Source organism: Dicentrarchus labrax, unplaced genomic scaffold (assembly GCF_905237075.1).
Source record: "Dicentrarchus labrax unplaced genomic scaffold, dlabrax2021, whole genome shotgun sequence".
Classification (NCBI taxonomy): Eukaryota; Metazoa; Chordata; class Actinopteri; family Moronidae; genus Dicentrarchus; species Dicentrarchus labrax.
In genome coordinates this window covers 12920369-12947717 of record NW_026136701.1, presented here as the reverse complement: position 1 = coordinate 12947717, position 27349 = coordinate 12920369, and the positions used below count along the sequence as shown (strand labels likewise).

Sequence of the window (27349 nt, the reverse complement as noted above, 5' to 3'; positions counted from 1 at the left end):
GGGTGCTGTCAAGCGTGGAAAAACAGGGCAGGTTGGTGTAATTGTAAGGGGCTTGGGGAGGAGAGGGATAAAAAGCGGGCCAAGTAAGCAGAGAGAAGGGTGTGGAGGATAAATGGTGGGGGGACACAGCGGCCAGGAAAAGGTAGTGAGAAAGGGAGTGAGACGGAAGCAGAGAGATAAAGAGGAGATTTTCTAGAAATCCCTTTGGTCTTTGGTTGTGGCAGGTGCATACGAGAGGATGGAGACATGTTTGTTTGTATTTACACTCCCTTGTATTTCCACATGTGGGCTTGTGCGTGTGCTCAGGCATATTTTCGAGTGCCTGAGAGTGTGGTTGCATATCTGCACCTGCATATGGGAGCGTGCGCAAGTGCAGGTGCTGTTGGAGGAGAGACGTTTTTGGGCGTGCCTGGCCTGGCTTCACGCTGCGCCTTGTGCTTCAGCAAAGCTCCTGTGGGCCTTAACTGGACAGGTGTCAGCATACACTCAGCGATTCCTAAAGAGCACAGATAGATCCATAACAGCCATCTCGCCATCTGCTGACCAGACTCAATACACCTCAATTATTCATACCCTGACAGAGAGACAGGCAGTGGCTCAATGGACATAAGGGAACACAGGAGGGAAAAGGAAAGTGAAAGGAAAGTGAAAAAGAGCAAAAGGTAGAGATGAAGGAGAAGCGGCTTGATTAGATGTAGATGAAAAGAGTCAGAGAGAGGTGGACAGGAAAAAAATCCAGAGAATGAGTTTGAAGGAGTGAGAAAGCGAGAGAGAGGGATGGAGGTGAACTCTGAACCTGCAGAGCCCGAGCTGAAATAGAATGAGAGGAGAAAAACGACAGTGAGTCATGCTGGCTGCGCTTCAGCGGCCAGGTGAGAAAAGTGCCTTCATTACATGCACGCACACGCATATACACACACACACACACCTACACACACGCGCGCACACACACACACACACACACACACACACACACACACACACACACACACACACACAGATGGAAACTGCACACATGTATAAGAATTTACCCAGACATGAGCACATGCACAGATTCACATATACACATATAATTCCTTATAGACTATTCAGGAATGAGGCACGGTTTAAAAGAAATTGAATGTATGTGCACATTCATGCAAATACATACACACACAGCTAAGATTGTCCTACCAGTGGGATACCTGTTTCATTTTGCCTCCATGGTTATTTGGTGTGATTTAGGTGTGTAACCAGACAGCTGAATTTGCTCTGAGCTCAGATACAAACATTTCTGCTCAGCATGAAGACCAGACAATGAATCACTCAGATCACAATGCATCCATGCCTCTGTGTGTGTGTGTGTGTTGCTCAGTGTTTTGGGCGTTTGTTTGTGTGTCTATGTAATAGAGCCACTCCCATATCATATTTTAGCTCTAAATGTTTGTTTTTTTGTAGGTAAGATTTCATTTACATTTTGAATCTCATTTACAAGGGAGGCACGGCCGAGACGGCAGCATCTACAGTGCATAGTTACAGACAGAGCAGAACCTTACAATATGTGTGCCACACAAATAGAATATATTTACAAGCTAAAACAGGCTGGTTTGAAATTGAGCTGCTTTTTCGGACTATTTTTCATTTTTACCTTTTCTCCATTTTGTATTTTCCTCCTTGAAATGAAATAACATGTGGCTACCTCCATTATTGATTTCCTTCCTGTGGATTTCCCCTCCATATTTCACATGTAAGAATTCTCTTGGATGTATTAGGAACCAAGGACATTTTTTTCGTCAAAGAATAAATAAAAGAACAAAGTGATAGAACTAGGGCAAAAAAGAAAAGAGAAATGAGTCTATCCTTAATTTGGTATGAATTTGGAGGAGTGCGAAGGAGTGGCTGGAGGCTGAGTCTGACTTAATGTGTGTGGGAGTGATTGTGTGTACCCCCAGTACCTGCACTACCTGCTATATCAGCAGTCCTACAGAGCTGGCAGAAATAGCTGTAAATCCTCCTATTCTTCTCCTCCATCTTTTTACTCACAGTGACTGTTTCTGTGTCTGTTTTTTTTCTTTACTCCAGCTTGTCTGTCTCAGAGCTCAGACTCCCTTTTTTGCTTTATCTTCACCTTCCCCCCTCTTCCCCCACCTTGTGTCTGGAGATGGCTGTCAAGTGTCATGCTTTGCAGGATTTTTTACACACACACACACACACACACACACACACACACACACACACACACACACACACACACACACACACGTAGACAGGCAGGGGCCCCTTTGCACCCAAAAGCCTTGATACCTTGCCATTCTCCTGTCCCCTGCTGACACGCTCTTTGTGGTTTGTCCCTAAATGGCCTCGCCTTGAGCCATAGGGGGCCAGGGAGCCTGCAGGGTGACAGCTTTCACTCTTTCTTTTTTCACATTTCTCTCACTCCCTTTAACCCTTGTTATAACATTCCCTTTCTGTTCGTCGTTTTTATATCTCTCGTCCACTCTGAATTATTTAAGCTCTTGCTCTTTACATTAGGTCTGCTTTTTCTGTAGATTTCTCTCTCTCCCTTTTCATTTTCTTCTCTTTGCATACCTGCTGGTGGGTCAGGGCACATCTCCAACTTTAATATATAGTGATGGTGAATCATTTAGTCTTCCTCCTTATCATCCTCCACAATAGATCCAAGGGGGTGCAGAGGCTGTCAGATTTCAACACAACACACGGCTTGAGCCTTTTACACAGGGTGACTCAGGGTAATGTTGCTACTGGTAACTGAAAGCCTTGCTGAGGCTGTGTCAGCTGCACGGTTTCTCTAAAGGTACCTGAGTGGGTGTTACCAGGTGCACTGTGAGATAAAACCCTTCAGGAAACAGTTCTCTGTTTCAACACAATTACATTAACCTTGTTTCTGTCCTTTTAAATAACTTGTTGACTTAATGAGGTTTTCCAAACCTTTTACTGACTTATTTTTAAGCATACTCATTCATTCCCAATATGGTAATCGTGTAAAAATCTGATTCAAGTAAAAAATGTCAAATTATTTTTTTTGTTTTATACTTATTTCACACAGACCTGAACTTTCTTTTTATTTCAGCAGTCAGAATTAATAATTAACTTATCATCACTGCTATATTTGGGAATGCCATTGTTGATAAGATATGCAATGTACAGTAGAATAAATATTTTGATCAGGAATACAGATCAATAATCGTCATCACAAAAATTTAATTTCAGTTGTTAAGAATAAGTGTTTTGAGCTGAGGTTATCCTGTACATATTTCTTTATATTTTAAAAATTAGCTGCTGTATAATTCAATAATTCGCCTGTACCTGTTTTCCCTCCCACAATGTTAGGCAACCTTGTAAAAGTTCCACCACCCACCAATCTCTGCGAAATATGTATGTCTCAATAATTTGATTTTTAAAAAAATCTTCTGTAGGACTGATGAGACCGAATTGCCTGAAGTTGACATTTCAATTTCATACTTCTTGGGTGAAGCCTGCTTTCTTCAGTATGAACAGGCATGCATTTACAACAGTGTCTCCTACACTATCTAGAAAGGTTGTGTTTACTAGCATCTCAATCTAAAAACAGCCCAGCCTTCAAAGCAACCAGCGCTAGTAATTGAAATGTGCGTGTTAGTAATGATATTACAAAAGTTGTATGGAGGAGTGGGAGAGTGAGGCGCCTGAGTGGATTGTTCACTTGAATGGTGTAGCGTGATGCTACATTATGTGTATCTCTTGCAGGATCTAAGAAAAAAGGCATATCAAAGACATTTGGGAGCATGTAATGAGACCAAATTGTGAATAATGTGTCAATGCAGCACATTTCTCACATGGTGTAAACACACATTCAGATAAAGTTTGGTATGAAAGCCACCAGTGCCAACAAAACAAAACAAAAAGTCTTGTTTTTTTTATACTCAGCAACATCAATGTGAACTTGCTTGCTTAACGCCTCAGTTCAATACACATATTGATCGGGGTCATGGGCGTGGTCAGGGAGCAGCCCTTCAATGAGTCTCATGCGGACGGTGTTCTATTTGGGCTCAGTCAAACTGTGTGACTGTAATTATAGAGTGGCTGGGATCTGGCAGGACTTTGGAGTGTTTCAGACATCACCATTTCCTCCCCATCCATCACATTCAGCCAGGCGGAACTAGGCCACAGATGCCCTGCAAAATAATCATTCCCATGCAACTGGCCTGACAGCAGCCCTCATTCAATAACACAGCTGATCAGAAATGATAATAGCAATCATGCCACTGCATATCTTAGAGGCTGCAGTCTAGTTGTGTGTGTGTGTGTGTGTGTGTGTGTGTGTGTGTGTGTGTGTGTGTGTGTGTGTGTGTGGTGGGAGATGAGGCATAGCTTTCAGAATATGTGAATTTACAAGATACTATGAGCATGTGTCTCAAAGCTTGTAAGGGAATGTGAGTAAATGTAGCTGCAGTTATTGTTAAAGGCAAACCAACTGTTGCTTTATATGACATGTCCGTTCTATCAACTTCAAGGAACAGACCCAAAGGTTGAAATGCAAATATCCTCATTAAGTCAGAGGGATTCGAAACAGCCTTTGGAAGAAAAAAAAAAAGCTATCTGGCTTGTGATTACCTTCGGCGGTGAGCTTTGCAAAATGAGAAGAGCATCTTTCAGCAGGGGCATAAAGAGTTCAATCCCTATCTCAGCTTTTCATGTCCAGCTATAATCCACTGTCCTTCTGAGACCTTGGCCTTTACAAATCTGTCAATGTGAATTTCACCTGCATGTGTGCCATTCCTTTTTCTTTTCTTCTCTCTTTTTATCAAAAGCCAGCTCTTTAAATTCTGATTTATTCATGCCTAATTATTAAAAAAATTGATTCTATGAAGGTATACTTTCCCTGCCTGAGTACAGTGTTGTGTTGTCATGAATAACAAATAGGCTCATTATTGAAATGTCCATCCTAAGCCTGTTGTATGAAAACCAATCTCCTGCTTGCCTCCGCCCACATATTTTAGTTGCGCGATGATAGATTAACAGACAACTCTTGGGTAGAAAGTGCTCACAAATGTGCCAGCCAATCCTCTTGGGGTCACAGATGTAAACACAAGACCCTAGCCATACTGTTGGCGAAACACTACATAAAACGCAATCTAGTCCCAGAATCCTTTTGGGAACATAAAAAAATGAAGCCTCTCCTACAGGCAGTGTTCCTTTGAAGGGTATGCTCAAAGTAGAGTGCTTTAACTGAAAAGGGCACAAAAAAATCCAGTTGTAAACTGCATCAGCAGAGCATAGTCAGGGACAAAGTCAAGGGAAACACGGTAGTGTTGGAGCAGTTCCATTTGGCCAATGCTGTCTACTATTTAATAAAACCTCTTGCCTTGGGTCCTGCTGTAAAAGCCCATCATCAGACTGAATAATGGGAGTTTTGACGCCTGTTCAAGAAACAGTTGCCAGACACTCATCTACTATTTGCAGTGGCATTTTGTAGACCTTTCTAGGCTGTGGAGCTTTAAACATGGAAATGATCTGAGCTGCTCATCATCCATCTGTGTTCAGTATGTCTGAGCATGTAGCTGTATTAACTGGTGCTGATGGATTTGAAAAGCATTTTGTGAGTGTGACTCCACTGAGACTCAGACAGCGGGCTGGAGGTTAAAGATCAGCCTAGTATGCTTCGCTATTCAAGTCTCCATCTTGTGTGAATTGACTCAAGTTGAATAATGAGCTAAAAGTAGTCAAGACCCGTCTTTATGTGTGTGTAGTCAAGCCCGAGCCACAACCAGACCTATTGCTGCCAAGTGTTTGGGGCTTTTTTATGATTGAGGGTAGAGTTGCAGTACATCAGGACAGAAGTCGTGTTGCTGATACTTTCTTCCGAATTTCATTTTGTGGCAACCATTGGCCCTGTTCCACTAAATAGTCACTGGAAAAATGGAACTCAGAAACTAAATCAGGAAATAAAGGTCCTTCTTGCGCACTCTTGTTTGTTTCCACAGCATCGGAAGAACCCAGAAGATTAGGTAAATTAACCATAATGGAAAGCAACAGCTTTTCCGGAGTGTCAACAACACAGAGTCACTGTTGTTCTTTATTATCTACTGTTGTGTAACTCTTTGGAAAGGAGACCTGCAGAGCTATTTGGAGAGACTGAAAACACACAAAAAACGAAATTCTCATTTATATTTATAATATTGGTACTACTGGCAACCCCTGGTGAGGACTGTGTGAATGACTGCTGTAAACAAGTTGCAGTGGACTTGTGTTTGACCAATTAGCATTGGTCAGCTTGGCAAAAATTTGCCACGATATGTCCTTGGCCATTAGAAAGTACAACCCCCAGGGCAGGAACTTTGGAGGACAGGAAGTTCATCCCAGGAATGACATTGGTTGTTGTACATTACATTTAGATAAAGGTTCCTTAATTTGAAAAGCAAGTAAAGTTCATGAGTTCCTAAAAAAGGTTTCTAGGTTCCGGAAAAAAGTTCCTGTGGTAGAAAGGTGCTATACGACCTTTTGTGCTATTGTTATCTGTAGCTCTTTTTATTTCAGTATCCAGCTTGACTGTAATCTTGTAACATGTGTACAGTAGCTCCTGTCCTATTCCAACCATGCCTGCTCTAAATGACTCATTAGTTCAGCCCATTTCTCCTATTATTGTCCACAGGTGTTACATTCATGTTCTGATAGGTTACTCTCAGCTCTGTGGTTGGGGCTCTGCTTGTCCCCAGCTCACTGTTGGATGCTGTAGTCCTCTATAGAGCAAGACTGTGGCCATCTGAGCTGCTCTGTGTTATTTTAGCCTTTGAAGGTAATGGCAGGAGATCAATGTGATGAATGGCCTTTATGAGGGCAGAGTATCGATGGCTTGATGGCAGCGGGCTGAGGCTGTGGGAAGGGGAACATCAGCCTGAATTTATTACCACCCCCACCCCCCCTTCTTCTTGATTCGTCTCCACTCCTGTATTTTTCTTTTATCCATCACTCAGTCTCTTTCTTTCCTCCGCCCTCTCTTCTCCAGCTCAGCTAGCTGTGACTGGTCATTAACACAAACATTAAGCGCTCTGTGAATCCATAGCTCCTCCATCTCCTCGCTGCTGCCCATAAAACAGAGCAGCCATAATGACACACACAATGGGCACACTTGACAATCAGGGGCAGGGGAAGAGTGTCTCCTATATTACTGGCAAAAGCAAAGCTATTAGAGTGGAGCCAATGGGTACATTTGCTTGGCGTAAAAATTAGTGTTGTGCAAAGAGGCTCTCAATATTTGTCTGGTGTTTCATCAGCAAGAAAGTTTGTGTTCAGTGAGATTGGTTATGATAAACTATAGATATAGTGATGCAGAAATGTGTACATTAAAACTAACTGAGAGAGAGCTCAGTTTATAGGGACATATAAAAATACTCTACAAAGTAATGTTGGTCCTCCAAGTCACTGCACACTAAAGCTTCTACCCACTGTATCTTTTTTGTTTATGCGAACTTCAATTTCATCAAGATCCACATTCTTTACTGCTCTTCCTGCTTTCTTACCTGACTGCTACAAGAGACCATCATCTCTTATCACATGAACTTATGGGAGATCTACAGCAGGGTGGGGTATTACAAAAGAGTGGATGCACTTAGGTATATAAAGATAATCACACTACAGTCTCCACCTTGTTCACCTTGAGCTGATATGAATGATACATGCCTGGAACATACATCTGCGCTTAGATCTATAATGCATGGACTAAATATACACAGTGCAGGACTAACAGTGTTATTTTATACACAAATCCTTGAAGAGGAAATGGATGGAGGGACCAGGGAATTCCATTATCAGTAAGGTGACAGGTGATGATGCCTTCTCTTTTCTCTCTTCTCTGGCAAGGTCAGGGAGATGTCACCGAGCAGTGCAGGAGATAGATTTGATTTAAATGATGTAAAAGGTCTCGGGAAGAGCAAAGACATAGAAATAGGAGACATAGGGAGAGTATTGATGTGACGGTAGGGCATGTGCTTCTTACATAGAGTGTCCTCGCCTCTTAAATGCATGTGTCACATGTATTTTAATGTTGCTAGAACTGAGCAAATGATAACGATGCTAAAGAATGGATTCCAACGATAATACACGGGGTAATCAAATGTTTTGGACCTACAGAAGCAGAAATGTGGCATGTAGCCTCAAGCTTTTCAGCAGCAAAACAACAGCCAGCAAATCAATATGTGGTCGGTAAACCATCAAATTATAAACAGCACGTTCTGTGAGCGCACACACACGCAGACGTGAACAGCAGATGAATACAATGTGCTGAAAGGATATGAAGAAACTGATCCACCTGTAATAGTTTTGTTTGTCTTTGACACAATGGTGACACTAAACATCTACCAAGGAAGATAGAAAGATTGTAGTTCATTATTATATGAGCCAATGAATTTCTGGACAGATTTCAGACGGGCATGATCAGAGACGCCTCAGGCCTCTCTCTGGCGTGAAAGATGGTGGTCATTTGGCTAGACGAGGGGCAGTGAGGACCCCCTCCTAGACTGGAGCAGACGGGTGCAGAGGAGCCTAGGGCTGGCTGTATTAATGAACAGGCAGTGCTGAAAGGGACAGGTTCCTGTAATGCTGATGAATGGTCATTACAGAGCAGAGACGAGAGAAGAGAGCAGAAGGGGAAGAGAGGAGAGGGAGAGGAGAGTACAGCGAAGTGGGCACAGAGGGAGCAGCGGTGAAAAAAGGGTTTAATTTGCACCTCAGTTTTCTGTAAACTCATTTATCATGTCAGCAGTGTCACTGTCCCCCACGTGTCTTCTCACCCCTCCCTCTCCTTGCCCCCACATGACCTAAACCTTCTTGCTTTTCTCCAGATACTGCTTTGTATTCCCTCGACCAAATAGTTTTACCATCTTCATTGTTTTTGTATATTTTCAAACCTGAAATTTGGTGGTTCACATGCATCCTGTGTATCTCGTCTCACATGATTTTATGGATTCATCTAACAAGATTTTGGAATCATTTCCATCATTAGACCAGTTGCTGGGGCTGTGTGTGGAGAGCTGATGTCTTCTCCTCTCCATTAGGCCTGATTGAGCAGCTGGGGCTTTAAAGGTCAGAAGAAGGAGGAAGCACCAGGAGATATATGCACACAAGAAACATGAACTGACTTGAGGCCCACTCACTCCACTATAGACCTCATTAACTCCTCCTCGCCTACAGCTGTTTGGATCATTGGTGGGGTGGGATTTTGGAGAAATAAATCTGTGAGCCAAGCTGTTGGTTCGAATAGGAGTAAAAAGAATGGTATTATTACAGACAGTGGAAGTCATCTGAGAGGAAACATTTCTAAAACTGTTTCACATTAATGTCTTTGTGACTCTCGCAATGCATGAGGCCTTTATATTTTGCTCTTTTACTCTTGCTGTATAACACACACTTTATAAAAATAGCAACTACAAACTGAAATATATTTAGAATATTAGTAGATTGTCTGTCGTGACCATCTTTTGAGCAGCTGGACAGTTACTCTTTCATCTGAAAGCAAGCTCATATGCAAGCTCTTTTTAATTCAATGATTTCTCTCCCGATTCTTAGTGATTCCAGCGAAAAGTTAATGGCACATTTTCATTATGATTTGTTAGATTTATAACCCAAGAGGCATCTGATGCTCATCCAACATACTTTCTGGGTCACACCTGCAAGGAACGACCTGCAGTGTATTTCAGTTTGGTCTGCATGAAAAAGGCTTTTTCCATCAGACCGCCTCTTGGCTGCCATGTAGTAGACCCCGTCTGTTTAATTGTAATTCAATAGTGCATAATTTTGAATTTGTTGCACACCATATTTTATAATGCATCAACTCAATGCCCAGCCACGCTCGGCATAGATGGCAAATAGCAGCGCATCCAAAGTAATTACTGGGTTTGTGCTTATGCAGTGGCAATACATATACTATAAATGTTGAGTGTATTCAGAGAACAAGAAAGCAAAATGGTATTTTTTCTGTTGCTGCACTTAAGGAATTGTTTATAATTCAGAAAAGAAGGACATTTGTGTATTATCAATGGATAAATAAAACCCAAACCTCGATGGGCTGATTCCTTTCTGTTGATCCAGGAGGTAGACTCAAATTTAGTGCTTTGGGGAGATTACTGATATGTGTACAAATTCTTTGTGGCTCAGCCAGTATTAGCATTTTCATTCAGAGAAAGTTCCACAGATATATCACCAATAATTAACTAATCATTTATGTGCACACTTCTCTCTCTTTGTCTTTTTTGTAGTGGGAGGAGGTGAGTGGCTATGATGAAAACCTCAACACCATCAGGACCTACCAGGTGTGTAATGTCTTTGAGCCCAGTCAAAACAACTGGCTCCTCACTACCTTCATTGATCGGCGTGGAGCACAGCGCATCTATGTGGAGATTCGATTCACCGTGCGCGACTGCAGCTCCATCCCCAACGTCCCTGGGTCATGCAAGGAGACCTTTAACCTCTACTACTATGAAACTGATGCTGTCATTGCCACGAAAGGCACTGCCTTCTGGATGGAGGCCCCTTACCTCAAGGTGGACACCATTGCTGCAGATGAAAGCTTTTCGCAGGTGGACTTTGGTGGACGCCTGATGAAGGTCAACACAGAAGTGCGGAGCTTTGGACCATTGTCTAAAAATGGCTTCTACCTTGCCTTCCAGGACTATGGCGCCTGTATGTCTCTGCTGTCAGTCAGGGTGTTTTATAAGAAGTGCCCAAGTGTGGTCCAGAACTTTGCAATCTTTCCAGAGACCATGACAGGGGCTGAGAGCACCTCCCTGGTCATTGCCAGAGGAATCTGCATCCCTAACTCAGAGGAAGTAGATGTCCCTATAAAGCTCTACTGCAATGGGGACGGAGAGTGGATGGTTCCTATCGGTAGCTGCACATGCAAGGCTGGATTTGAACCTGACAATGGCAACGTATGTCGAGGTAAGTCAATAAAACTAGATTTTTCATAAAGATCCTATAGATTCTATTTGAAAGTGTAACCTCTTCTAGTTGCAAACACCCTACTTTCAAATTCTTTCAGTTCATCATTCACTCTCTTTTAAAATGATGGACTACACATAATAGAACAAATCACTTGAGTGAAGACAGGCGACATGAATTTGTTCTATTTTAGGCGTGCATATAACAAGGCATCAGCGTACCTTGGATCATAGATTTTCCACTTCATTGGAACGGCTGAATTGATTGTGTTTCATGCGTTTTGCTGAGCATGATGTGTCGTACTTCTTCCTTGATCACATCCACCTCCGGTGTACTAGAAAGGCACATTAGCATTGATTCTTAATCTGTAGCGAATGCCAGCCTTCTGTGCAGCCTACTTTACAGATGGCGAGAGGTTTGATTCTGCCTCAGTCTGATGTGCAGAAGACTAAGTTCTAAGGAATAGATAATAATGCATACATAAAGATGAGGTTAATCTGGGTTTTTAGTTCAAGCTATCACTTTCTCTCTCTTTCTGTCTGTCCTCTAATGCACCTTTACTCTCTGCACCCCGTTATTCTCACACACTCAAACACACGTACAAAGAGAGAATTTGCTCAAGGTGTCTGATGATAATATGAGTGGCTTGGGGCTCTCAGTATGGCGCAGTATTGGTTGGCTTGCCTCTGGAGGTTAGCTGGAGAGTGTGTGGAGCCCAGATAAGATTGATTGACGCACATCTGCTCTGATCAATAAACAGATATAAGAGTGCCACATATCTACAAAGCCCAGTGTGTGACTGTGTCTACTGTATCCTTCTCGCATTGCTTTATGTCCTACGCAAAACACACCCACACACTAACACACTAACACACACACACACACACACACACACACACACACACAGTCCTTGGCTAAGGTGGAATGACTTTCAAATGAAAATGACATGGCAAAGTTGGTTGCCGTTAGTTTGCTCATTACTGGAAGTTATCATTTCATCAAAACTGTGTTTTACATTGTTCACAGGTCATTTCATTTTGCATGACTTTCTATGATCATTGTATTTTGCTTCAGTGCAAAGTCAATTTAATTCACATATTTTTTAAAGGAACTTTGTTGCCTAACCCATACCTATGAAAAAATATTTCAGTGCGTTATGTGCAACTAATAATTTACAGATAGAAGGCTTTAGTTTGCCTACTGTGAATTTTTATTCTAATGCATTTTTCAAAGGAACGTGAGTAGTGTGATATTCTAAACAACCTCAGAATCATTATGTCTAACAGAGAGTTTCAAACTGATGAAAAAAAATAGGTGAATATGTGGCAGCATTTTGAGCTAAACAAGATCCTGTAATGATATAAATATAATAATTTCTGCTTTTGATACGCTATTGAAAATAGTTTATAATTCAAGCAACCTCCAACTTAGAGGACCAACTTAACAAACTTGTTTTAAATAAATCTGTGCCTTTGTTCCTAGTTGTCATTTATACATTACAGTAGATATTTATATACCTTTTTGGCAGTATGTTATGTCAGGTACAGTGTGTTTAACTTCGAAATACTGTAACTCAGATGATTTCCTTTTTTATCCTTAATGTACTTTTATGTAATAAAACCACCCTGAAGATTACTTTATGACTGAAGAGACGTAATAAATAAATAATTTACAGACTAGTTTTACTTTGTGGCTATATATTTGAGTCATTAGTGTATGTGATATATTTTAGTTTCAAGGTTAAACATGTTAGGCATGGTTCAGTACGGGGATTTTATAGCAAAGGTGACAAATAACCTTGCCTGTCCTCTAATGCAAACAAACCTCCAGGCATTAATGTATGAATATTTTTTGTCCTGCAAACTTACTTGATGCTGATCCATAATTTTTTTGTCCATCTTTTCTCCCCAGAATTTCCTTTTTTCCGCCATTATTTACCTCAAACTCATACACACTCACAGCAGTAATTGCAGCCTTAGGTATCCTCGAGTGTAGGAGGCTTGTTTTGGCTTGTGTTAGTGGGGGGCTTTGGCACTGCTGTAAACACCACAAACACACACAGGCAAATGCACATACAGTACACAGTCCCCCGGTAGGCACTGTGCGCTACAAAGTCGCTTTGAACAGTGGAGGAGACGTATATTTCCACTAATTCCCACAATCCCTCTGACTTCCTCCTGTAAGTACCCATAGCAAGTAGACTTCCTGCTGTGTTAAGTTTGACATGTCTCTCTCTGACTGAAATGTAGCATTATGGGAGGTATGAAAAACAGCCTGTGGAGGGAGGGAGTTGTTCGTGTGTAGCTGTAGAAAGTCATATAAACCTGTTAAATGTTGTGTAGTGTTGTGTTGACCTTAAGCCTCAAGATACAAACACAAACCTGCAAACAAGCATGCATGCATAGAGAAACAGAGTTATCAGAGTTTAAAGAGAAAAAAAAATATGTTGCCATTTCTGTCTCTCATAACTAGCTGACTCTCTGGAGACTTGTATGGAATCTGTTCCCCTCTCATCTCCACTGAAAGGCCCCTCCAATAAGAGCAATCTCAACCTTTTATTTTCCACGCAGTCTCTTTTCATGGGCTTGCAATCCATTATTTAAACAAGGAAATCTAACCTTAAAGTGCTTGTGGAAGCTGAGTAGAATGGGCAACCAATCAATTGGGGGTTGGTGCAATAACATGGCCTCAGCATTGGGTCTGAAGTAATTGCCCATTAGAGATGAAGTAACAGGAACAGGAACAAAAAGAATATGAGAACATGCAGTTTCATGCTGAAATAATGCTCCTCATTGAGAGCAACATGAGAAGGAAAGATATTACATAGGAAAGGGAAGTCACTGTGGTGCTTCAAAGCAGTGGGAAAAAAAAATAAATAAATTGCTTCTGTTTTTAGCTATGCTAAACAGTCTGATATTGGGATATTGGCAAGCTATATGTTATGGGGAAAATAAAGTGCATACACCAATGTCTGCCCACTCAACAATATGTGTAAATTGTCAATTTTTCTGTATTTGTGAATAGTTGGTGTGGGACCGTAAACATTATGCATTAAAATTAACTGGCTTAACAAAGCTAATGACAAAATAATCTGTCTCACTTGAAATTAAACTGCCTGAGGACAATAGTATGTGCACACTAATGCACACTAACATAAAACGACAAAAGCAAAACACAACATCAATCTACCATATATGGCATAACAAAACTTACAGTGGCTGTGGCAGTCACATACATTTATTAATCTTGCACAAATCCCTACTTTTTGATATGTTTAGTTCTGCATAGTAGTATTCTCTGAGTGTTGTTTTTAAGTGACAAATGAAAGATTTTTTACTTGTTGGAATATAGAAGTCATTCTTCATGATAGAGAAAATAACCCTCTAATTGCTACTGGGTGTCCGTGTGCGTGTGTGTATGAGAGAGAGAGAGCCTCCCTGTGTACTTGATTGCACTTTCTCTAATCTATATGTTTTAATTAGTGACAGGTAGCATGGTGTCTCTGTGTGTGTGTATGTGTGTGTGTGTGTGTGTGTGTGTATTGCCTGCTGTCAGTTGGGCAGAGAGAACATGTAGAGTTGTTGTGCTCTGTAACGATGATGCCAGCATGCCATCCTCATTACCAGCTCCCCAGCTCCCACACAAGCCATTTGGGTATCCCTCTCTCTCTCTTCCTCTCCCTCTTTCTCTCTTTCTCTCTTTCTCTCTCCCCTCTCCCCCTTGGCTATGTAAGCAATCTGCTAAATATTTTATCACCTCCCTGTTAAATCGAGCGGAGGCACTCCAAATAGCACCCCACTACCTCCACCAACGCAAAGCTTGTCTTGTGTGTGTGTCCTGCTCAAGTCAAGTTTCTAAGAAAGACTGATTGGATGGTTTTAGTGGACCCTCTCATGGTCGTTGTCATGGTCTCCAGCTGAGAATCACCTTGATTAGGTTTGTTTCACATCCATCTCTCTGTGTTTTTTTTTTTTTTTTAATAGTCTGATATAATCATTGATCACTTTAATGTTGCTTGTATTCTCATATATGAAGTGATTAAAACTCCCTAGTAAGCTAATTATTCTGACGTTTAAACTCTTACAAGTGAATGATGTGGCAGGAATTGCTTCAGAATAAACAGGGCTAAATTACATACTATGAAGAGCAATTCAAAAGTTTGGACTGCTTGTTCCTTATTTTGCTATTCACGCTTTTTCCTTTGGGGAACAAAATTTTCTATGAGCTGATAAATGCCTGCCTGGAGTCTATAAAGCTGGCAGTCTTATTTTATGAGGCCCTCTACTATATTTTGTCTTCTTTTGTAATTGGTTAACCATGCTCAAAGCTTATTGCTCCTTTTTTTTGTAACCTCAGTGGGCCATTCCTATGCAAGGCACATAGCTGCTCAGAGTCTCCACGCCTGCATGGACTTTGAGACTGGGTTGAGGACAGAGGATAGTAAAAGTATTGGAAGGGAGGGAGCATTGTTTCAGCTATTGATTTTTGCAAGGATGTGAATTGGATACTAGCAAAATAAGATGATAAGAAACATAATTGCTATCATTATTATCCATAATATTTTCTGGTTTAACTATTCATGGAACTCTATCGTATCCCATCCATTCTTATAATGTAATGCACAGCCCATGATTATGTATTTATTTAGTCAGGTATTTCCGTAAATCCCTCACCAGAGCAGTCCTATAGGTCTACATGACAATATGAATCTTCTCATATTTTCTCCCACCGTTAGGCTCCAGCGGGCTTTTGACACACTGGCACATTAATATTACAAATATTCAAATAACTTTATTTAACATTCTGCAGGCTGACAGTGGCAGCGGGAGATTCACAGCCCATTGAGCAAGTGCGCTTCCCTGGGCTAAGTGCCGATTCATCATGGCTGCCTTACTCCTGTCTAATGGCTGCCATCATGGGGCACGAGCACACACGCGCAGACACACACATTTGGTCTTCCATGTGTGCATTTTTAAAATGTAGTGTTCGAGGCACATTATTAACCCTAGCCTAAAACCTTATAAACCCCAATATATACCCCTACAGAGTTCATTGTCATGGATACCAACCAGCTGGCTCATTCCTCTGTATTAGAGAGATTGGAGAATCTAAGCGAAATAAGACAATAATTCTTTCAAAGCATACCCGAAACACATACAACCACTGAGTCTCTCCAGACATTTTAATTTGTTTAGAGCTTTAAAGTTTGGCATTGGAGGCTACTTAGTGTAAACTTTTAGTTTTACAGTTTTTGGCTCCACTGAGGCTTTGATTACTTTTTTATTTGTCTTGTCTGAGTGTAAAGGATCTGGCAGACAGGACCCACAAAGGCCTGGTAAGCTATTAGAGCCAATTCCAGCCCATTTGGCCTTGTCTACTTCCGTTCCACAGAGTTTACTTCATTTGCAGAGAAGCATCCATGTGTACTCACCAGCACACACGCTCCAAACACACACACACACACACACACACACACACACACACACACACACACACACACACACACACACACACACACACACACACAAACACCCACCAAGATCTACTAAGTCACCTTGAAGCCCAATTAAGTAAGCGTCTGACTCTTCCTGTTCCTATTAGTCCTATGGCAGTGAGGACCAGTGTGATGAAGACAAAAATGGAGTAGTGGGAGGAAGAGACAGAGAAAAGCTGTAAGAAAGAGCAGAGAGTGAAAGACTTCTTGTTTCCATGGTTCTCAATGGGCTGAATAGAGGGATGGCAGAGAGCAGCGGTGAAAGAGTGTGACCCAAACAAAGACTCTTTGAATTTAAGGCCCAAACAGAGTGTTTGTAATGACCCCAAACACAGATGCGCTGCTCTCACTGCAACGACAGAGTCGGTCCCTAATAATGCAAGGGGAATTCAGAGATTTTGTCCGCACATAATGGAAATACCCACCACACACAGAGCTGTTCTTATCCCCCATGGAGCAACACATACTCCTAGTCCTATTATTTTTCACTCTTTCTGTCTTTCCTTTCAGCTGCTGTTTTTTTTTGTCTGGTTCTCTAACCTTCAGTCCCTTTCAGTCCATGTATTTGGTCACTGGGCTTTTATTTCTTAGCCTTTCATTGTCATCTCTCACTTGGTCTTTCCCTTAGTTGCTGCACAGGAACTTTTTCACGAAGGCTCCACTTTGACCCGACATCTCTTCCAATCTTACTCTCCAAATCCTTTTCAGTTCTCTTACTCTACTTCAGTCTCAGTCAGGATTTCAGTCCCTATGTCTACTCCTCTCCTCAGTCAGTGATGGACACTGGGTGTTGAGGCCAGCGAGAGACACAAGGACACAGGGAGACAAAGGACCTCTAACATTCAGCAGATGGCTGGGGCTCCGCTTAATTTGCCTATGTCATCCTCACTGGCAAAACACAAAAGCCCAGCACTAGGGCCTCCACTTCACCCCCTCACCCCAACTGTGACCCCAATCAATCAAATCCCTCACCTTATGCTTTAAGTTATGATTGCACATTTAAGAACAAAACAAAGACATCATCAATAGTGCTGTGGAAAACTGTCTGTTTCTATCTCACAAGGGACCAAAACTTAAATGTCAAGAGAAACAAACGTACAAAACTGTCTTCTCTCTCCATGTACTTTTCTGCTCTCTTCACCCCTTCTTATTTTCTCTGCTCTCCCCCCTCTGGAGTAAGCTCCAATAGATAATGAGGAGATATGTTGAGCGTCTCCACAGACACCCCCCTCACACACACACACACACACACACACACACACACACACACACATACACATTGTTGAAAGAGTACAAACACTACCCTCTCTCCATTGCCCCCATTTGTTGATTCTCCTTCTCCCTCATCACTGTCCATCAATATTCACTGTTCCGCTAATAACACAGCCAAGTCTGTTTGGTTTGACGGCAGTAGGACACATTCAATTCTAGGAAATTGTCTCATCCCTTCCTGGGGGTTATCAGCAGCAGGATGATGGATGTGGATTAGTCAAGGTTATGTTGTGGAACTTGCAGACTGACGATCTAATTAGAATTGAATTGCAATTATAGTAAGGCCAATATACCTCTGTTTATTCCACATGCAGTGAGAAGTAGTTTACAAAGCAACCAAGAAGAATGTGGCAGCCTATCAGGCTGGAACAAGGTCCACATTTTCTATTACTGGAGCAGATTAAAGCGTCGGTTCTCCCCATTTATAAAAAAGCATATTTCCTAAACTACCTCCAGTGGTATCTAGTCATGTAAACTTGCAAATCATTTTGGTTTTGTTTGACCAGTTTTGAGATATCCTTCTTTGGAATTGTTCCATCTTCCAGTCCCTCATAGATTCTATTTTTTTCAAAATGAAAGCTGTTGAAAGTAATTTAAGAGTAATAATGAAATTGATTTTTAAAGACCACAAACAAAAATCCCGTTCTTTTGTATTGAGGTGGCAGCAGAAATTTCAGACTGATCAAAGCCTTGGCAAATGAAACCCAAACTATCTGTCTAGCTGTAAGAAGAGAAAATACGTGGTTTGTAATTTGTTTGATAAATGGACCTTTTAGTCAGTACATAATTTAACGCTTCAAGAGTGTAAATTTGTTTTCTCAGGCTGTTTCCAGGGGTCTCAAAGTTACAAGCCTGTGCTTATAATAGTTGAGAGTATAGTTGAGAGAGCGTATAGATTACAGTTGCCGTAGATGGACTGTTTAAACCTGCCCAGCATACAGTCAGCATTGTGAGATTGAGTTTTGCAATAAGCAAATCCTGTAAGCTGAAAATCCATCTCTGAATGCTTTGGGTTGATTCTGTCAATCCACATGGGCGCTTGAAATCAATTCAAAGCTCAAAATCTTTGGACTTTAGGTCAAAGCTTGTAAGATGTTTGCTCTCCTTTGTGGGAAGCCTGCACGCAAATGCACAAATCCACACACACAAACATGAACACATGTACACACACACACACACACACACACACACACACACACACACACACACACACACACACACAATTTCCATCACCTCAAGCTGAACTTTGCATGTCCAATTTCATAACTTAATCATGTTTGCCTTAATTCCTGCACACTTGAAGCAAACAGCATTACAGTTCCACTTTAAGTGCTCCCTAAGTATCTCTGATTGAACATACGTGAAGAATTATGTCTGTGTAATCTATGTTATGACACTATGCATTATCCTAGACCAGCTTGGCTCTCTATAACTGGGCAGGTCATATCAAACACAACCTCAAGACCTTTACCATATGCAATTATCCAGTAATTAGACAACTCCCATAATCCACATTGCACTATGTCATTGTGCGCGTTTAATTGCATGTTTTCGTTGACAGTAAACACAGCGTGCACTGTTTAGGGTCAAGGCATGTGGTTCTGCAGAAACCAGAGGAAATGTCTCTTTTCAGACTGACAGACAGGAAGAGCCTATGAAGCTCAATCTGGCAGACACATCTCTGTGACAAATTATTGATCTTGGCTTTGTTGTCACTCCTCATGCCAAGGGCCCCCTGCTATGGCTGTCTTCCGAAAACGCCCACTGGAGAAGACATTGTGTGAATATTGAATCTTGAAAGCAAGATAGTGGAAAGGAGGAGTGTGTGTCTATCTATATGTGTGTGTGTGTGTGTGTGTGTGTGTGTGTGTGTGTGTGTGTGTGTGTGTGTGTGTGTGTGTGTGTGTGTGTTGGGGAGGCAATGTGATAAAAGGAGAAAGAGGGCGACTTCGTAATCCTCTCTTTGAGCACTTTGTGCTTTGTGCTCCATTTGTTTACTGAGTTCCCACACTGGCTGGGGGGCTGCAGCTTTTCTCCCAGACCGGAATTAGCATAGCCAGACATGTAGTCAGATCTGTGTGGCACTTATGCATGTGCATGTGTATTTAGTTCTATGTATGTGTGTGTGTGTGTGTGTGTGTGTGTGTGTGTGTGTGTGTGTGTGTGTGTGTGTGTGTGTGTGTGTGTGTTAGATGAGGTTAGAGCTTACCATATCCTCATCAGTTGGGGCAACTCGACTTTAATGAAATCTTCAAGGCATGCGTGGTTTTATATAGTCCAATCAAGCCTGCTAACCTCTCAGTCTCCTTTTGGCTGCATTTTGTAATGAAAACCCATCACACACCCATCATGCTTTCAATGCGTGATGAGTCGGAACACAGTCTGTGTCAACAGGTTGAGTGCTGCCTACGTGTTGCAGTGGACGGTATGTCTTGTTAGGAGGTATTGGACTGATTGCATTTTTTAAGTGCCATAGTTCACAGAGACAGTGTAAAATCAAAAAAAGGAAGATGAGATCAAAAAATGACACTGTTATTTTGTACATCTGTTTCAAATCTGCATTTTGAGCAATCGAAACATTTCAGGCCTGACTAATTAAATCAGCAGCATCAACAGACTTGTTAGACTTCAATTTGTGCTCACAGGTGTAACCTTTGCACACATTGTTGCAGTAGCTTGAATGACGTGAAACCCAATTCAAACAATACATGAAATCTGATGACTGACTAAAACATTGTGCTACCTATCAGAGCGATAGCCCTTATCTCTGGTACACTGCATGTGCTTGTTCTCCTCTGCTTTGGAGGAGACTAAACATTTTTTACAGACACAGATTAGAATCATTGTCAATGGAATTTAGGCTATTTAGTGCCTCACAGACTAATGGATATGCATTATTCTATTAGATATAGGTGTGTCACCAGTGTCCTCTTCCTTCATAAATGTCTCTGTTATTCTTGTAATGTAGGCGCTGGTTATGCTGCATAGATTTTGATCATTTTTAAGAACTGTCAATCGTGAGTCTCGTTTTTGCACAATCAAGTAATCTTCCCTTGGTTTCCACCTGTGTTGCACTACTAGGCTTGGATTAGATGCTTTTAAAAACAGGATGTTATGTTCCTTGAAGCTGATTGGCAGTTATCCCCAAGGAACATTTTGCAGTTAACAATAATGTCCTAATAATCCTCAACCAATTCAAGACACCTTGGACAACACCCCTTCAACAGGAAGTAAGTTTGTATTCACCCACCACAAGGCTCATCTGTAATTGGTGACTAATACGGAAGGAGACACCTTTATAGATACACCTCTAATACTGTTTTGTCATGTCTATACACAGTGCTAACAAATGCAAAAAATCCTGTCTGAAAGAGCAGAGATGTTATCTTAGTGCCGGGCCAGTATTACTGTAGTGCCAGGCCAGACTGCACAGTGGTATGCTTCTCAAAGAGAATGATATCTGATTAGTCCAAGTCCGAATAGAGGCAGAAGCTGACAAACAAATGGATTTGCTGTGTCTAGAATGTTCTCTGGGGGAGCTAGATGGGCTGAGATACAGAGATGCTGCCTTTGTGTTGGAGCCAGTGCGAAGCATAATAAGACCCTTTGGGGAATGAACCAAACACAGAGTGATAGGGACACAAAGGCACACATGCTCATACACTCAGTCAATTTCACAATATCTCTGCCTCTCTCTCCCTCTCTCTTGTTCCCCCTACCTATCTTTCTCTCTTACTTCCCTATAAACTGACCTTTATATTACTGGCTACCGTGGTTGGCCTATCATTATGTGTTTTGGCTTTGCAGGTCTGTTGAGTTTCTTAACTCTCGCCAAGTTTATGGTGTCAGCCAAGTGTCATGTCATACTCCCACGAACAGGACTCCCAGCTGCCTTTTTAGAAGGATATTATTGTGTGTGCATGTGTACGTGCACATACGCGAATGTGCGCAGTGCGTCCAGGCGTGTCTGGGTGTGCTTCACACCCATCACGCCATGAATGGGCCCGCAAATCCCGTTTCCTCCCCCCCTTGTTTCCTCTCTCTATCTCATCTTTTCTGCCTCTTTATATCCCTCTCTACCACAGTCCTCCTTCTCTCGTGTTCTGCTAGGAGAGCAGTCATAGAGGGAGTGCTACAATAGAGGTATTAACCAAATGTATACTGAGCTTGCCTGACTCGCGCAGTCAATGTGAGGCTTTTACACTCCTAATGCCTTATGAATAGGGTTGCTGCTGCCTGAGAAAGGCCTCTGCGAGCACTTGGAGTGAGGGGCCTTTTTTCTGGCTCTCGTGACCTTAGTCCTCATCGCCTGTGCCGGCCCATCTCAGAGCACACAGTTCTTCATTTTCATAAGCACTTAATCTGGATTGGAAGCTTCCCCATTGTGGAAATTATTTGAGAAGGGGACCTCGGCCAGACAAAAGGGCTTGCCTTTGGCTCAAGCTGGGGCCCCCTTAGCCCTGTCCCTCCCTTCCCATTCTTCCATACAGAACCCCCTAGCAGGAGTGGCTAATTGTTGTATGGAGAGGAAGAGTGATGGGGTGTTGCGTGGATGTCCTGCTTAACACTGCCCCCAGTGGAATATGAATGTGCTGAAGAGGAAGATGAATGCAGACTTGGAAGACAGATATAGGAGAATAGCAGAAGAGTTATCAAAAAAAAAACAAGATTCATCCACCTCTCGCAGTGTATTTATCATTTGATCCAGGTCAGAACAGATTCTGTGATGCCGGCTGATAGTAAAGTTTGGTTTTATTCCTCTAGGTTACAGTGCCTAAGACTTTGGAGCTGGAATGTGTAACAAACTCAGAGTGAAGCTTTGAAGTGTAATGCTGTTGCCCTGGGCTACTTAGCTCCAGGGTCAAATGAGATTACACCCTTGATCTGCGTTAGTACCTTCTGATCTGAAGGATTGCAGCGTAGAGGTGTGTGTGTCTGTGCCACGCACACACATACACACAAGGCATGTGTCTGTATCATTGTTATAGAAAGAGTTTTTATGTGTAAACTGGTTTACATATCTATGGCATGTGCATCTAACTCAAAAGAACTGTAAGCCCTTACAGTGTGTCTCTACACATTGTGTGTGTGTGTGTGTGTGTGTGTGTGTGTTTGTGTATGATGCACCATATAGTAGTGTGTGTACATGTTCTTCTCCATACAAAAAGGGGATGTTAACTAATTAGTAATGTTGTTGGCCTGATCTTAGTCCTCTGTTGGTGTGTCTCTCAAGCTGCTCAGGCTATTCTCTCCATCCCTCCCCTTCTCTCTGACTCTATCTCTCTCTCCCTCTGTTTCTCTCTCCCTGCTCACTGCTCCGGAACACCTTAATCCAGTGTGAAAGCAATTGGCTCTCTCAGATCTAATCAATAGAGGGCCAGGGCAGCGAGCCAGGGGGAACATCTCTGGCCCCTGCTCAGCTACAATCAATTTAGAACCATTGATTCAGTGATTGAAATACAAAGAGCAGACGCGCTGGACCTTACAGGTGCTTTAGTGTTTGGGTGTGCCAACATGTTATATATCTCCCTGTGTGAGTGTTTCTCTGTATTTATGTGTGTGTGTGTGTGTGTGTGTGTGTGTGTGTGTGTGTGTCTGTGTGTGTGCAAATTTCTTCGTGTGTGTATATGGATAGTATGATTTATTTTCGAGCCATCTGTAGTAAAGTGGGAATGGCATTTAATCTAGCACCTCTGAGAGGGAGCCAAGAAAAAAAAATCACTCCTAATCCAATATGTCCTACCCAGGGAAGGTGTGTTTTGGAAGGTGTATGTGCGTCTGTTATGTTGGCCTGTGCGTTTGTGTGCACCCAAGGGTTTCCTACAAACCACGTGTCAGCCTAGGTGTGTAGACCCCATGTGTTGGTGCATGCAGAGTTTAGATGGGCCCCTGCATAACATTTGCATGCAAAATATATGAATACTTGATGACAACAAGAATGTGTGCATGACTGTTGACATGTGAGAACACATATGACATCTACAAAGATGTGTCTGACTATTCTTTTCTATGCTTTGCATAGATGTGTGTATTTGTGCATATATGATGTCACTGCATATTATATTTATTTGACCCTGTTTATGCAGTTATGCACTGACATGTGCATACATCTGTGAGTGTATTCATTAGTGCAATTTGCTGCTATGAATGTATAGGGTTGTGGCGCATATATGTCACTGTGTGTATATTTGTTCCAGTTGTGGTGATTGGAACATGCAAAACTATATATGTCCCTGGGTCATTGCATACAGTAGCATTGCATCAGTAAATGCAGCATTCGACATTTGTCTTGAGACTGCTGTCTGTATAGCAACTGTACAGTATGTGTGTATATAGTATGCACCTTTACTTGTGTGGTTAAGATAGCTAAATGAATAGTAATGCCAATGTCCAAGCTTACACTTGTTTTGTTTTGTATGCTTACATTTGTATTACTATGGCAATAGTAGAAGTCTGAGGGGAAAATGGGATTGTTGCCATTAAAGCAATAAAGTTAAAACGTATGAAACTGAACCTGAAATCCTATCCACTATGAGATAAGTACTTTTGTCACATTTGTTGTCACATACAGCATGTTAATGCCTTTCTGCCATTTATAAAGCTAATCCAGTTTCCCAGTTGATTGTGCTGTATTTCCCCTGTAATTCTCTGCTGGACAAAGTGCAGATGTCTTTCATAAAATCCACAATGTCACAAAGACCTAATGAGGATGTCATACACACTTCAAAGCAAGCTACACACGCACACAAATACTTACTTACTTACGGTTTTATGAGATTGGGTTTGTCAGTTCAGTACATGCCCCCTTTTTAGTCCTCAGTATTGGCTGGTAATATAGATTTATTTGTGCTCATTTATATGATATTTATATAATTTATAGGATCATAGTTACCACAAACCATCAGTATGAACTAATGCTAAATGTTTCTTCCACCTTCTACTTCCTATTTTCAGTTTTTCTGATGTTCCTTTTTCTTTACTGATGTCTAATCTCCACTCTTGATCTGAAGGAATGACTTCCGGTCTCCATCAATGCAACAGTGCGTGAAGATGTTCAAGTGGCGGAAGGATGTCCCACGTGTCCCACACTCCCTTTTAGGCACACACACACAAACGCACATGCAGTAACACGCAATGGGCATATGTTTGCCACTTTCATACCTCAGTGTGTATTGACTAAGGCTGCCTGATAAAGGTCAGCGCTGTCCAGATTTGGACAGGTGGGGTTGGGGCTACAGTTCACACACACACCGCGTCTGTGTGATAGTGCACGTCTGTTTGTTTGGAAGGGAATACAGCTTTCTGATAAGGTTGTGTAGAGGTCATGCAGATGTAAATATGACATGAATATTGATGTGCTCTGGGCCTGGATACCTTTGGAGGATTTCATGGCTGCAGGTGCATTGCATGCGAGGGAACGGGATCAACCTCTGCTCATTCACGCTATGCAACAGAATGTTTGATGAACACATCCGTTTGTCTTTTTAGCAGAATATATTTCCAAGCACGTCATTCATCCATTGAGTTTTACTGGTCATGCCTGGGCCTGATGTCAACAATAGTCGTTTTTGTATGTATGAAAGCACACCCATCCTGAACTGTGAATGGAGCTGACTACATTGGGCAGGGCAGTTGCTTAGTCCTTTTAAACAGCATTTATTATCCAGTCTTTTTTATTCCCTGTTGCCTATTGTCAGCTTTAGAAATAATAGCTTGGCCGTCACTTAGTATGCAATGAGAAATGGCTGCTTTGCACAACGCACATATTGTGGGACTCTGCCACCAACAATTTGAGTGACAAGATGCACTCCTGAGTGCTTTCTCACTTTGTTTTGCTCTCACTTTCCCACTTCTCTGTGTCTCCCTTTCTCACACTCTATTTCCCTGATCCCGGTCACTTTTCCTCTCCCACGCTTCACACATAATTTGTGTCTTCTCTTTTGATGCAGAGCATTTTATCATTATTTCCCATTAGGCATAATAGCAGCAGGGGCGATGAACAGTGGATATGCTAGTGCAGCTGGGGGAACATCTCACTGGTTGGTGAATGCACAATTGTATTATTGCTGTAGCTGTTTTTGTGATAGTTGATGTCATCACCATCCCAGGGTGCAGTGCTGCTCCTAATGACCTCTCCATCACTGTGTTACTCACGCCATCCATCCTTTCATCCGTTATTCAACCTCACCTATCTTGTCCTGTCATCAGTGATGCGGTCTACGGCCCAATAGTCAGCTCTAAGCTCACCATTGAATTTCAAAAAGCCAGACTCGTGTTTTTCCTCCCCTTTCCTTTCTTGTCATCCACTTCCAAATCCACTCTGCCGCTAACCTCTGGCCTCCTACTGTGTCTGTGACAGCCTCTTTGCCACGTGTAAAAATGTCAGCATCAGCATGACAGTGTGAGGATGCTTACTAGTGGGTTATAGGTCGGAGACATGTCGCCGCACTCCGACTATGTCGAAATGGTTTTGGGGATGGAGATGGCCTCCTGTGATTACACTCCCTGAGATCATCAGAGGGACGAGCAGGCCGTGTTCAGCTGTGTGATTTTGCCATGGGTGCTTGTCGTTGCCAGAATATTTTGGTGTAAACATTGTGTTATGTACGCTCAATTAGGAATCAAATTAGGGAATGGTAAACAGTGAAGGGACCTTCGTTTTCCAGTTGTTTTATCATTCTACTCCTCTGCTACCTTCAAATGTGCATAATTACTCATCCCCCTGCACAGGCCTCTACACTCATTAGCAGGGCCTCAACCCTGAGCCAAGGGGCTGGGTATTTTAGGATACATGGGTATTTGAAGCTATTGTTAAGCCTTGCTAGAACAATTCTCAAAGCACTTTAACTTTAAATGGGCTGGTAAGGAATTATATGTTTTTGAGATAAGGGCTTTTCAGCTAGATAATAGAGATTGCTAGATTGCGTAGTTACCAGTGTTTTAGCCTCACATTTTTCTTTTTCATCTCTTTTGTTTAATCAAAATGTAAATGTTTACATTTAAATAAAATAAAGAAATCTTGTTTAAATTCTCTTGACATTTTTAGTTTTTAAACTCTTTTTCAAGTGCTCTGTGCTTGACATTATCATTTCATCTAGTTAAAATAATTGAAGTGGTATAAAGATATGTATATAACAGTTTCAACTTGATTTTAATAATTAGGTGTTGGGTGGGGGAATATTCAAACGTCATAGCTCTCACAGCTGTTTTAAGGCCCTTTGCTTTCATGAATAAATAGATTACTGGGCTTATGATAATTAATTGCAATAAAGCAAACTGCTATAACAGTTTGTGGTATTTTCTTATGAAAAAAGATTTCACCATTTATGTAATATGTATGTAGTTCAAGTAATGTTAGCTTCTGCTTAGAGTCTTATCTTCCCATGTATTCTAAAACACAATCTTACTGCAGTCTTGCTGCAGCATAAACACACAGGCTTCATACCAACTCACCTGACTCATTGTTTGGGTGATATAATGTTGACAGATTTGTAGATACCAGCAGGTACTGTGCAGCAATCACTGTTTAGACTTCACTGCTTTCGGAATGCAAAATAGGACAACTGGGACAAATATACATTTAAGGACACATTTTAAACATATACATACAAGATGAATGAATGAAATGTTTTTCTCCCTTAATTACAGTTCATAGGATCAAAACAAGCA

The 27349-nt window shown here is 41.7% G+C and overlaps 1 protein-coding gene across 3 annotated transcripts in view; it reads left to right on the top strand.

Annotated features, from left to right (window-relative positions):
* LOC127365242 (ephrin type-B receptor 1-B) overlaps positions 1–27349 on the top strand; it is a 148630-nt gene that overhangs the window by 50756 nt on the left and 70525 nt on the right. For all 3 annotated transcript variants that reach the window (XM_051403155.1, XM_051403146.1, XM_051403138.1), the window contains exon 3: positions 10233–10914. In XM_051403155.1, coding sequence (XP_051259115.1) covers positions 10233–10914 — 682 coding nt within the window. The remainder of the gene's footprint in view (positions 1–10232; positions 10915–27349) is intronic.